Source organism: Seriola dumerili, unplaced genomic scaffold (genome assembly GCF_002260705.1).
Source record: "Seriola dumerili isolate Sdu_G_001 unplaced genomic scaffold, Sdu_1.0 BDQW01002273.1, whole genome shotgun sequence".
Taxonomy (NCBI): Eukaryota; Metazoa; Chordata; class Actinopteri; order Carangiformes; family Carangidae; genus Seriola; species Seriola dumerili.
Window position 1 is genome coordinate 240,170 of NW_019176528.1, and position 14,272 is coordinate 254,441.

Genomic DNA, 14,272 nt, shown 5'->3' on the forward strand with positions numbered 1-14,272 from the left:
TCACCCATCCATCTCAAGAGCCAACAGAGCTTTGCCCTTTGCAGAATACTGCAGTGTGAAGTCTTAAGCCCCATTACAAATGTTGGATTGTTTCAAAATAAGTGATGACTCCATCTTTCACTAACATTTTACTACTTACACTCAATCTCTTTTGTTACTTTGATTCTGACGATGATTTATTGTTTGCTTTTACTTCACATGTGAATTATTGCACTTTGTGGCAAACAAATCTGCTAGTTGGTCAGGGAGGAGCTAATTTTACTACTCTACTACTACTTATACTGTTTGGCACTTAGGTCTATAGCAAATGACTATATTTTAGAGGACGATTATATATTACCTATATAAAATGACCTAATATCTAAAGTAACTACGGCTGGCAGATAAATGTACTGCAGTAAAAAGTGCAATATTTCTCTGAAACATAATAAAGTAAAAGTATGAAGTTGCATATGGAAAAAAACTAGCATAAAATAAATTACATTTACTTTAAAATGCCTTTCTGCCATTTTGACACTTTAGCCCCTTGACATATGCTGCCCCCCCCCATTTGTTTCCCTTTAAATAACCTTAAGGTTGGCAAAATCAACTTTTCCCACTGTCTCTCAGATTTAGGTTGATCTAGATTTTTATTATAGTCAACAACTTCCACTGAAAGACAAAAACTAACAAACAATTGACTAATAAGTATTGTCTATAAATCAAAAATCTCCATTGTTGTCTTCATTGAGTTGAACATGGACACTGTAGTTTAATGTCAGTGTCAGATAGGCCATCCTGCTGCCGTAAATACTCGCAGACCTGCACATGGACACTGAGTTGTTCTTTTTCTTTCTAGTTTGCTTGGAGGAGTGCATACGCAGTTGGTGCCCTTCATAGTGACACAACAAATAGAGGGTACACAGACATCCGCACAGAGCCTTGCGTATTTCCTCAAATTTACGTCACGCAGACCGTAGCAGACCTTTGTGTACTTGCGGATGCAGAAAGTATAACACTAGTTTTACACTAATAATCCACAGCTGAAAAGAGGCTCAAATAAATGCACTATTTACTTCTGTTAGAGTAATGTGTGCTGAGAAGTAGTGTCCAGCTGTTTTGGAAATTTAATGAGCTGTGTTCAAACATGAAACTATATATATATTTATATATAAACTATATATTTGTGTTTTCTTCAGTAAGAATGAATCAGCTTGGGGCTGAGTGCTACAGACAGGGTCAGGAAGTTGTAAATACTGGATATGGACAACACACTGGTAGTAATCTTTTTACCTGATGCAGCATCACTTTATACATATTTTCCTACAATTCAGTCTGACATATTTGGTATCTTTGGGAAATTTAGGATTCAAGTAGAATGTAAAATTAATTTATTATTTGACTTTAAACAGATCATTGAGGTTTAAGATTTTAAAGGAGTGAATTACAGTAATCTCACCAGTACATATGCTTATATTCCACTGTTCTTTTGCAATTAATATTTATATATCGACAGGATAATCATGGGGACCTCAGTCTTTGCATGTTCAGCGTGGTGTTTTACAATACATTTTTCCCTCAACCCAAAAGGCACCCTGCATATAGATTTTTTTGGCCAATATGTGCATCAGCAGGGCTCTGAAAACCTCTTGGGTAAGATGTTCATCAATATACAATAAACCTCAATTGAGAGCTGAACATGCAATAACCTAAATCCTCCACTGTTAAGGCTCTGAAGTGCACACACATGAACAAACACACGGACACATTGAGGCAAATGAGCGAAAATGTGTGACGTTCCAAACACATCTAAATGAAAACTTTCACTAACCTTTTTTGTTGACTTGAATTATTTAGTATAACTTTGAATCTAACACGTCAAGTTTACGTTTTTATTCCATAATATCTCATTATTCATGACAAACTGGAAGCACACATTGGCTCTGGTGTAATGGTGCATTGGGACATAATTGCGACCTTGCTACCCAGCGTGTTTATGTACCATATCCTGTGAAGGACACCTGTGTGGCAACTGCTCCTGTTTAACTAAAGGAAAAAGATGCCAGATGTAGCAGATGGATGCTAGAGTTGTAAACAGTGGAAAAGTAATAATGTTGTCAAGGTGAACATGAGAAGACACCAATTGTGGTGACTAGGAGTGTGCGAGCCAGACACAGTGATGGCGGGAGAGACAGTGCGGAGGCGGGACAGAGACAAAGGACAGACGCTGGTGACAGATGGAAAGACAGGAGATGATAGCAACAAACATGAGGATGTAGTAGAAAGAAAGAAAGAAAGAAAGAAAGAAAGAAAGAAAGAAAGAAAGAAAGAAAGAAAAGACTGTTCCAATCGGGTTCCTGAGCAGCTCAGTGTTTATGGCTGTGTATGTGTCAAGTCATTCTATCTGGCCACCTGCAGTCGCACAAACCTGTCCTCTATGTCTTCTTGACACTATGGTGACTGTGGTTACACACTCACATACAACCCCTTATGTACAACTGAAAAACTTTATAACTACAACAAAGGGCCTTAATGGCTTTATGGGTTGGTTTTATGATGTTCACTATTTATCCAAAAGTGTGTGGATGAGTTCTTTTGTTCTAGGGGTGTGCTCATCCAGTTATTTCCAATTAAGGTAAGTCTTAATGCTACAGTGGACAATACGCTTCCAACTTTGCTGCACCAGTTTAAGGAAGAGCCTTTCCCGCTTAAACATATCAATGCCCCTGCGCACAAAGTGAGGTCCATAAAGAATGGTTTTCCCAGTTTCCCCCCTGCTGTGTAGGTTGTTAACGCAGCATATTAAAGCCCATGGTTTTATAATGAAATATTCAACAATCAAATGTGGTTTTAATATTTGGCTGTCCACATACCTAACCAAACAACATTGTTTTCATTTCAACTAAAATAGCTTATGTACAGCATGTGAAAACAGTGTAATCACAATATTGACACCACCCATGACATAGATCATTAATCTTCCGGCCTCATTCAGCCGCCCACACACATACACACAAGTTGTAAGCCTGTGAGGTCCCGCTGCAGCGGTGGGCTAAGCATCATCAACGCAAATCTTAATTAGGGTCCCCGCCTTTGCTTCCCTCTCTATCTCATTGTCATTCTTCCTCTCCACTGGCTCATGACATTCTCTCCTCATCCTCATGAATATGTTAGGAACAGAAATGTAACTGGCCAACATGTTGGTTATATAACACTTCACTGCAGCTGTGGAAGAAATATTCACGTCCTTTATCTTAACAATACAAAAACGCTCCATTACAAGTTCAAGTTCTGCATTCAAAACTTTACTTCATATGACAAAATGTGCATTTACTCAGTAAATAAATTGAAAAAGTGGTTTTGCTGCTATAAGCTTATTTTGTCTGCTAACCACAGTAGCTTATGATGGCAGATGTTCACTAACATTAATGTTATTAGTGTGTAACGAACATTACTAAGTCAGTTTGCTGACTTTATTAGTGTTTTCTACCTGTGCTACAGTTGCACTGTTGTGGAGAATTTACCATTATCCTATAGTTGTCACTTGTGGTCACAGTGGCAGCTGGTTAGTAAAAGTTACAGTCTTGCTTTAAAGGGCAGAAATACTATTTAGGTCCATCGCTACTATTGGGAAATTAAAAACTGTTTCAAGGGGACTTGGACTCTATCCCTCACTATATCTGAAATCCTGGCTATTTGCCCTTATGCATGTCATCAAAGGATAGCTACATATATTATTTTTTATTATCCCACAACGCTGCTACTTATATGTGCTACTCAACAATGTATCAGCTGAATAAAAGGTCATGCTGTCCTTGTAGTCTGTGTATCAGCATATATAACAACACGCCTCTGCACTATGTCACCTAAAGATGCCCGTGTTCGACCTCATTCAAAGGGGAATGCGCTCCTTTTAACTCTGTGAACTCTGCAGGTTGGAGGCTGGGACAGACTGGGTGCTCACAGGGTTGGGCTCGTCTGCCTGCTCGAGCCCGTTTCTGCTGCAGTGCCATTTGAAAACACTCCAACCCTTCTGCAGTGCACTGGAGCCCAGAGCTGATGTTGAATGCCTCCCCTGTTCTTGCCCATCCCTCACGCACCCTGGTTCCGCCGTGTACATCACGCCACCGTAGGGCATCCAAAAGCACCTCGCGGCTCCGAGTGAACAGCACAACTGTGAAATATATTCATCTGAAATCCTGCAGCCAGCACGAGGGCCAGAACAGAGAGAGACATGGGGCAGTGGTCAAGGACACTAACGTCAGCAAGCGAAGAGACTATGGGTGTGGCTCCTGGAGTATTATCATTGACAATACATAGGGTATTAGTGCTTAAAATAGACAGGCACGCACACACAGGAGCAGAAAGTAATTCTGACCATCTCTCCCTCCCTCTCTCTCTCTCTCTGTCTGCCTTTCTGTCTCTGGAGCAATCTAAAATTGGCCGTGCTTGATGCATTAGCTCTGCTTGACTAAAGCTTGCAATGGAAAGCCAATGAGGGGGGGGCAAGGAAATGCAGACAGGTGATTTACGGCAAATGGCTAATTCGGTGTTGAAAAGCAGAGTTAAGTTTTCTGCTCACATTCTAGATCCATGACAAGCAGACTTTTAAAAGTGATAACCTGACATCAATTCTAAGACACATCTCTATTGGTTTATAGTTTTCATGCATGTATAGTTCAGACGCAGAGAAATGACTCAGGTTGCAGGACTTCACAATATGGCTGCAACTATAGATAAGTGCACTGATGATTTTGACAAAATTAAATACATTAAGTGATAGATCCTCAGAAAGCACTGATGCAGCCGTTTTTTGGTGCATTGCCTCCAATGATTGGTAATCGTTTTATATTGACCGGAGTGACCTGAGATTAGAGTGAAGCATCAAGACTGATAGGAGATCAATAGCCTGTCGGTGAGGCCGAGCCACCACACCGCCTCACTGTTCGGGGGAAATGTCTCAGCAAAAGGATGGATAACTCACAAATCTCACATAGCTTTGCACCACCTGCTATAGTGAAGATCCTACAGATATTCTAGCTGCAGAGATACTTTCCCAGAAGGAAAGTGTTTGTCTGTGTGATATGCAAATGTTAAAACTGGGGAGGGATGTACATGTTATTAAATATGCATGTATAAAACTGCAAATGTGTCCCCCATACAGGAGAATATATTTGAAAATGTCCCAGCTTTACAACAATCTGCAGGTGAGAACATCTATATTTACCCTTTTAATAGTTGGATGAACATTTGACCTTTCAGATTTCACTGATGTTAGCTACTACAACCCAAGCTCAACTAACCAGGTCCTGCCAATGTTCTTCTTGCTGGTACTTGTGGTGGACTTTTATGCACACAAGCCTGCTTAGCCCACATTGGCCACAACACTACAACAGTCCTCATCGACCTCAAAGGGGGGCCGCCACTAAAGCCTACCAGGGAAAACTCCACACTGGCTTACTCACATTTATCATCAACAATAACAAACCTTAAGTTGTTAATCCAAAGCAATACACTGAACGTGCATCGACTTAGGCTACCAAATTTAGGAGAGCTGCAAAACAAATTTAGAACAAATCAACAATTGTTAAATCTAGAAAGCACAATTTAAATGGGCACAAATGCCAGCAAATAAATTGTTTATTGTAAAGAACTAAATATTTCATAATGTGAGCTGTTTGAGTCAGTAACATCAAATGTGGGAGTGAGAACTGCTGTAAAGCATAGAAATAAACAGAAAGGCAGGGCTAAGCCTTTTATATCCCAGGAGCAATGGCCCCACACACACACACACACACACACACACACACACACACACACATCACATATTCACTTCTCTTTTTTCATTATGAATGCTAGAACACAAATGAGGAAATATATTAAACTGGCCTATTATTTTTCATATAACGTTATGTACTATTACTGTAACTCCTGCCACCACTACAACCCTACAAACACTTGGTTGCATTCATTAGACTCTGTCAGCAATATTTAACATATAGACACTGTCATGGTGTGGTTGTTCAAGTTCTTGTATTCACAACTCACTTCAATAAGCAGTGAACAAAAAACACTGCTGTAATTTTATCACAGAGTTTTTCAGCCGAGGAAACAAACTGACTGCTTTACTGCTGGTCGCTCTCCATGGTGCTGAAATTACAGCATCAATTCAGCAATGACTAGCCACTCATTTCTTTCTATCTATCTATCTATCTACCTACCTATCTATCTATCTATGTTTTTCAAATCGGACACCCACACAGCTCCTCCAGCCCACGTGGTTCAGAGTGAATGGGACCCTGGACCATTAGCAGACGGCCTGAGGGGGATGGCCCTCCCCTCCCTTCCATCAATGGATGAGAGAAAACTGCTTAGACTTGGCTTGTTAGCGACAGAGCCTCAGATATATAAGGAGCAGGCAGAGAAGGTTTCAGTCGCTGGCAGAGCCATACACACCTCACCTGCATAGACACATACACCCACATATACACTTGCCACACGCCTCCACCTTCTACAAGGTCCCCCTTCATTCCAGCTCACATCCCCTGCGGTAGTCTGACCGGATGAGTTACCCGGTGGACACGGTAGGGAGCCCCTTCCGGAGAGTTATGGATACTAGGACGACCGGCTACGGCTACAGCCGCTCCAGCGGCACCCCCTCCAGCGGCTTTCGCTCCCAGTCTTGGTCCCGAGCAAGCCCCGGCTCCACCATGACCACATCTTACAAGAGGAGCGTGAATATGCCGGTAACCCGAGCTTACAGCTCCACGGTGCTCAGCTCCGCCGACAGCGTTGATTATAATCAAACCTCCATCCTGAACGGAGACTACAAGCGATCTAATGAGAAAGAGCAACTTCAAGGGCTCAACGACAGGTTTGCTGTTTACATTGACAAGGTGCACTACCTGGAGCAGCAGAACAAGCAGATCGAGGCGGAGATCCAGGCACTGCGGCAGAAGCAGGTGTCGCGCTCCCAGCTGGGCGACCACTATGACCAGGAGCTGCAGGAGCTGCGCTCGATGCTGGAGCAAATCCACCATGACAAGGCGCAAATTCAGCTCGACACCGACCATATTGAGGAGGACATCCAGCGGCTCAGGGACCGCTTTGACGAAGAAGCTCGCATCCGGGAGGAGACAGAGGCCATTATCCGTGTCCTGAAGAAGGACATGGGCGACTCGGAGTTGGTGAAGTCAGAGTTGGAGAAGAAAGTTCAGTCGCTGCAGGATGAAATTGCCTTCATCCGCAACAACCACGAGGAAGAGGTGAGCGACCTCATCGCCCAGATTCAGGCTTCTCAGGTGACCATGGAGAGGAAAGACCTCCAGAAGACAGACATCACCGAGGCTCTCCGGGAGATCCGCTGCGAGCTGGAGGGTCACTCCAACCAGAACCTGCAGCAGGTGGAAAACTGGTTCATGTGTCGCTATGCCAAGCTCACCGAGGCAGCTGAACAGAACAAGGACGCCATAAAGTCCGCCCGTGATGAGATAGCCGATTACCGTCGCCAGCTGCAGTCCAAGACGGTGGAGTTGGAGTCTGTGCGCGGGACAAGAGACTCACTGGAGAGGCAGCTGAACGACATCGAGGACCGCCACAACAGCGACCTGGCCAGCCTGCAGGTGAGAAACAGCTCCGAGTACAGAGCTGAAAATAGACTACAGTTTGAATAGACTTTTAAATATTAATTTCATACTTTAACAGATGGTTTTTATGTGTGTTTAAAACTTAATAATCGGCACTTAATGATAATGGATAGATAAAGTAAATATGCTTAAAATTCAAATTTTCTATCATAGTGACGCAGTTTACATTAGAGGCACTATAAAAGATCCAACTTCCTTAATAACAGTAAAACGTCATATTTGTATTTCATGGTTGTTCAAACATTTTCTGCTGCACAATGATTCTACATTTCTCTTACAATCACTGAGCTCACTTTCTTTTCAAGCTTGAGAGATTTCCAAGTGTTAGGAAATAGTTAAAGGGAGTCACTGCAGCAGACTCCCTCTCCCTCTCCCCCTCTCTCACTCTCTCTGTCTTGCTGAGTCAGAGGCATGGGTCGATGCCTTCATTGGCTCTGCATCACATCACTGAGACTTTGGGGCGTGGGTGGGGGTGCATTGAACAAGTGTGGAGGCTGCCCTTGAAAAAAAGGCATTCAACATCTCCAGAGTACTGTATTGCGTCAGAATAAATTACAACAGCTCTCTGTGAACAGAGATTACACAGTTTGCAATAAAAGAGGGATAAATTAAAAGAAGCTGAGTTACACTGAAGCAAGGTCGATTAGAGAAAAAGGTTTTTTAAGTAAATCGTTGCTATGAGTCTCCACGCAGTGACTTTGAAAACTGCACAACTGTGCAGCTGTAAAAGGGAACGTAGCTTTGTCCTGCATGCAGTTTTCTTGTACCTAATCAACCTTGTGTTGTCTTTGCTCTGTGTTTCCTCAGGAGACAATTCACCAGCTGGATAATGAGCTCAAGAGCACCAAATGGGAGATGGCACGTCACCTTCGCGAGTACCAGGACCTCCTCAATGTCAAGATGGCCCTGGACATTGAGATTGCTGCATACAGGTACATAAAAGTAGTTTAGAATTAACATTTACATTAATTTTACAGAATGGCTTCTCTTCTCTATATCAAATGTGAGTTTTAAAAATATGGATACATTTATTGTCCCATCAGGAAACTCTTGGAGGGTGAGGAGACCCACTTCAGCACTTTCCCTTACCGCCAGACTGTCACCACCAAAATCTCTAAGCCTAAATTAGAAACTCCCAAACTTAAGGTGCAGCACAAGTTTGTGGAGGAGATCATCGAGGAGACCAGGGTAGAGGATGACAAGGCTGACATTGACGAGGCCTTGGCAGAGATAGCACAAGAGCTGTCTGCCACACTCGGAGAGGGAGGAGATGAGGAAGAGGAGGAGAAAGAGGGTGAAGAGGCAGAGGAAGCAGAGGGTGAGGGTGAAGAGGCAGAGGAAGAAGAAGGAGGAGAGGAGGAGGAAGTTGTAAGCGCCACTGAAGCCAAAGTAAGCTCTAGTGCACCCACTAAGGAGGAAGAGGAGGAAGAAGAAGAGGGAAAAGGAGGTGATGAAGAAGAAGAAGGAGAAGGAGAAGGTGGTGAGGAGGGAGAGAAGGAAGAAGAAGGTGAGGCTGAGGGAGAGGATGAGGGAGAAAAGGGGGATGATGCAGAGGGAGGTGATGAAGGAGAAGAGGGAGGAGAGGAGGAAGAGGAAGAGGAAGTTGAGGAGACAGCACTGTGCGCCAAAGCTCCAGAATCTAAAGCCTCTCCTGACAAAGAGAAGGCTGGAGACAAAGAGGGCAGTGGAGGAGAGGAGGAGGCAGAAGAGGAAGCCGATGCTGAAGAGGAAGGTGGTGATCAGGATGAAGATGCAGGCTCTGACAAAGCATCCAAAAGCGGAGATGAAAAAGAGGAAAAAGATGATGCAGACAAAAGCAAAAAGGAAGATGATAAGAAGGTAAAAGATGAGAAAGCAGATGACAAATCAGAAAAAGAGGTAGCCAAGATTGAGGCTCCGAAAACAGAAGCTGCAAAGCCTGAGGCCAAGAAGGAAGAGGCTGCCAAAACAGAGGTATCAAAACCTGAATCCCTAAAGCCTGCCTCCCCCAAGTCTGAATCACCTAAACCTGAGTCTCCTAAATCCGAATCTCCCAAACCTGCATCTCCTAAACCTGAGTCTCCTAAATCTGAATCTCCCAAGCCTGCATCTCCTAAACCTGAGTCCCCTAAATCTGAATCTCCCAAGCCTGCATCTCCTAAACCTGAGTCCCCTAAATCTGAATCTCCTAGGCCTGCATCTCCTAAACCTGAATCACCTAAATCTGAATCTCCCAGGCCTGCATCTCCTAAACCTGAATCCCCTAAATCTGAATCTCCCAGGCCTGCATCTCCTAAACCTGAATCCCCTAAATCTGAATCTCCCAGGCCTGCATCTCCTAAGTCTGAGTCTCCCAAGGAAGGCTCACCAAAGGCCGGATCTCCCAAACCTAGCTCCCCAAAAGCTGAGTCCCCAAAGTCGGAATCCCCGAAACCTGAATCTCCAAGAGCTGAATCCCCAAAACCTGAATCCCCAAAAGCTGAATCCCCAAAAGCTGAATCCCCCAAAGCTGAATCCCCCAAAGCTGAATCCCCAAAGGCCGAGACCGCCAAGCCTGATGCTCCTAAAGCAGCTGAGGAGAAATCAGAGAAAAAGAGTGACACAACAGAGGACAAGACGGTCGAAAAGAAAGATGTTGCCATGAATGGCGATATAGATAAGAGCAGCCCAGAAGAGAAAGACAAGAAGGATGAGGAGCAAGAAGTCGACATGATGGCTAACGGTGTTGATGAGAGCCCCGTGAAGGAAGATGGCAGCCAGAAAGTTGTAATCACCAAGACTGTGGAGACGATCACCACCGGAGAGGATGGATCCAAGCATGTCACCAAATCTGTCACTGTGACCGAGACAGTGAAGGAGGTGGAGGAGGTGCTGCAGGAGAAGATGGTCTCCACCAAGAAGACAGAGAAGCACTCCACCCAGTCCATCAAGCAGGTGACAGAGGGCGACTGAGGAGACTCCAGATGGCTGATCCAGCGGCCGAGGAGGTGTAGGAGGCAGGGGCCAGAGGAGGGGACATGAACACAAGCAATCAACCCAGAACTAACATAACAAAGAAAATCATACAGCTAGAGCGATGTAATAAAGATAACCACTCTCAAACATACAAAACAAATCATAGAGAGAAGCCAAAACTTAAATGCTACAAATTTCAAAAATGCATGTTGAGTGAAAGCTTTAAATGGGCTTCGCTGCAGCCGCGGTCAGGAGCAAGTGACTGAGACATTTTATCCTCTTATTTTTTCTTTCTGCAGTTCATGGGTGAGCTCTCGGGTGGGAGGGGGGTCTCTGCATGCTAGCTCAGGGGAGGGGAGTACTTTCCCCTCTTATCTGTATGTATGGTAGAAATACACTGTAAAAAGAGTAAATATATAAAAGGAATAAATGCGTTGTGGGTGGGAGAGCGAAAGAAATATTATTCAAGTTAAGAGGATTTTTGAGTTTAAGTAAAAGAGGGGGACAGACAGGAGGGAGGGTCCTCGATGTAGACACACGTTCTACTGAAGAAGCCTTACTTGACACATGAAGATACCAACTGAGCCAAAAAAGAAATAAATACACGACATATAGTGAAGAAAGACACAGGCAGTGATATGATAAACACATGACCATATACAGTACATCCAGTAACTGAAGCAAACTAAAGCTTAACAAACTGAAGAAACTCTTAGCCTTAAACATGCTTTTTATCAGTGTCTGTTATGTTTACCTGAGTGCAACTAAAAAAAAACTGTAAATGCGCAGATACATGCATTCTTGTATGCATAGGATGGACTTGAATTTAAATACAGAAATAAATGAGGTGCTACTGTTTGCAATCCCATGACTTTACTCATCATGAACAATTTCCCAGCAGCATTTGCTCAATAAATGTCAATGAATAAAAAAAGTCTTGTGTCTTGTCATGTTATATTATTCTACTATGCTTTACAATTGTATGCATCTACTATTCCAAGTTGTTGCTTGTAGGTAGACGTACTGCAATTTATCAGCAAAGAGCTTTACAATAAATGCCTGACTATGAAATGAGCAGCTTTAAGATATAATGATATCTTATGTAAGATTTATATGGTCACCTATTTTAACTAACAGGCTACTCATTAAATAAGTAAGATTACTGATATGACTCTGGAGACAGCTAATGAGTATTAAATGATATAATATCAAATAAATACATAATACTTGTAACAATAAAGAGTTTCCACAGATGACCTTCATATATAATTTTCAATTTCACAGTTAAACAGAGAAAGTTCTAGTGGTCACATAATTGTATGTTTCCTCAGATTTTGGAGTACTTATATTAAAAAGTAGCTCAATATCTGACAATCTTGCCATTAATGTTAATTGTAAAACTAAAGTTATCAACCAAGGAATCTAATTCTATCTAATCAAATTAAGAATGTTTTTGTATTTCATTTAATTAAATACCATTAATCATTTTAATTAAATTTTTAGTGGATATTTAATTTTGGAGAAACCGGTGTTATAAGATCTGTTTATGCTGAAAGGATGGAAAAAAATTATTTCTCTTCTTATCTGTTCATATATTGCTGAAAGATATTTCCTTCAGCCTTAGATCCGATTGATGAGCTACTGAACTAGTTTGCCAAGATGTTTTAAATACATGGCTTGTTTTGTTCTTGTTTTTTTTATGTCAGTAGCAACATAAAGCTGGAGAATGATGATCACTGAGAGGCAGGCTGAAAATAAATTGCACTACATAAAAAAGATTTTTAATATCAGTTTTTCAAACCCATCTCCAGGGCTCTATGATCCCTACTATAATGTCTACTCAAGAGAATAAAATAATGGAGCCACTGCTGGGTGATACCAGGTGTCGGTGGCTAATGTTTGTGTGTAGATGGCTTTTTATCACATTAGGGAGGATTATAGATGTAGTACTGTTGAAACAGAAGGTAAACTGTCTCTCACTCAAAGCTGATTGAAAAAAAGAGATATAGCTTAACTAATTTCAGTGGGTTCCAATCTTTATATTTTACTTGTTAATGAAATAACATAATATATAATGATGAATATATAATGGAAAACAGACCACACTTTCATATGATTTATCATCATAATTTCTCTTAATTTGTAAGAACATGTAAGTATAATAAATAATGGCATACATCACTGTGCCTTACCCTGATAATTGTCATTTTGTTTAGATACATTAACAATTGAAAAATGTGTTGTTTTTATGGTAGTTTGGCCTCTTGACACTGACTGGTTTATGTTCGTGTAGTTCCTCTTAGGACTGTCCTGGTCTGTCCTTCATGTTACTTTCAGTGAAAGTATACTATGTTATTTCTGAAAGAAGAAAATCCCAATCTTTCTCTCCAAAATGAAGAGTTAAATTCATGAGCAGTAAACAATTCTTAGAGTCTATGCTTCTGTCTAGTATGAGTAGTAGCTTATGGTGGCTAATGTTTACAAATATCAGCAAACTTAAGATAAAATCTTGCTGTGTAGTCTAACTGACGCTGTTGAGTCATTTAACTTACTTCTTGACTCGTCTCTACTGTTACACTGTGCTTAAACATTTGCTAGTGACATAATCATATCATTTCCACTTGTAGCCATGGAGGCCGCTCTTTAACGAAAGTTACGCATGTTCGCCTTAATATGAGAAACGAGTAAAGTTTAATAGGGAACCCCAACAATTTTACACCTGAGGAGAACTAGTTAGCCTACTGCTCATGCTAAAAACATTGGCTCCAGGGGGAACTGCGTGTAGTCTGATAAACGGCTGGAGCTGAGGACATGTCTGTAATTAACAACAACTGGGGGTGTGGAGTTTGAAAGAAGTGACCTTACCTGCCCTCTGTTTGAAGCTAGAGGCTGGAGACAGCTACATTAGCACTACACACCTGAATCTCTGACCAAACCGTCCACTATCGATTGCATTGTGGGTAATGTAGGCGCCTGGTTTTGATAAGGAAGCGGAATCCATGAACTAATACAGGATATAACAATTCCTTTGCACTAATTTTGATACTCATTATCTGACAACGTTAAAAGGGGTACAATGCTAAATCCGTGGATATTATAACGTTTGCTGCACAACAGCGCCCCCTATAGCCATTAGCTGAAATGACTGAATAATGACGCTATATTTCCCTTTATTCTCCACGATTCCTCGAGTCAGTTATTTTAAAACATATTACATATGTTTTGTTTTATACCAAGTGATTAAGAAATAATTGTTGGTTATTTGTTGATACATTAGTGTTGTAATTGTTAATTTATATATTCCTGATCCTGTACGAGTTCTTCTGTGTTCATTATGGTCGTTTCATGGACATACATCTATGGGTTGTTTTAAAACGTCCCTGAGAAGCAGGAAACAACAAACATATCTCCTAGTAGGTACAATGTGTTTAATTCGTGTTTTATTTTTGTGATAAAACCATTGTGACATGCTAAAATGTAGTTTAACAATATCACGAATAGATAAGGTCCATAATTACACAGCAAAATTAACTTAAGTTTGCCAACAATAGAAAGCAAGCATTGTCCAGCATAAGCTATGGGATATACCAGAGTAAGTAAGGTTGTAACACAGCCCTCTAGTGTATTAAATGAAATAAAAGTGGATTTTATTGCTTATGAATTCTGTTTTTCATTTGTAGGAGAGATATTCTGTTATTCCTTCTTTTCAAAGG

At 41.6% G+C, this 14,272-nt stretch overlaps 1 protein-coding gene across 1 annotated transcript; it reads left to right on the top strand.

Moving 5' to 3' along the window:
• The first annotated feature begins 6,542 nt into the window (after window positions 1-6,542).
• nefm (neurofilament medium) lies at window positions 6,543-10,636 on the top strand. Its single transcript, XM_022769159.1, has 6 exons — window positions 6,543-7,601; window positions 8,433-8,557; window positions 8,669-9,132; window positions 9,184-9,518; window positions 9,639-9,727; window positions 9,998-10,636. The coding sequence occupies exons 1-6, from the start codon at window positions 6,543-6,545 to the stop codon at window positions 10,554-10,556; spliced, it is 2,631 nt and encodes an 876-aa protein (XP_022624880.1). The 3' UTR covers window positions 10,557-10,636.
• The last annotated feature ends 3,636 nt before the right edge of the window (window positions 10,637-14,272 follow it).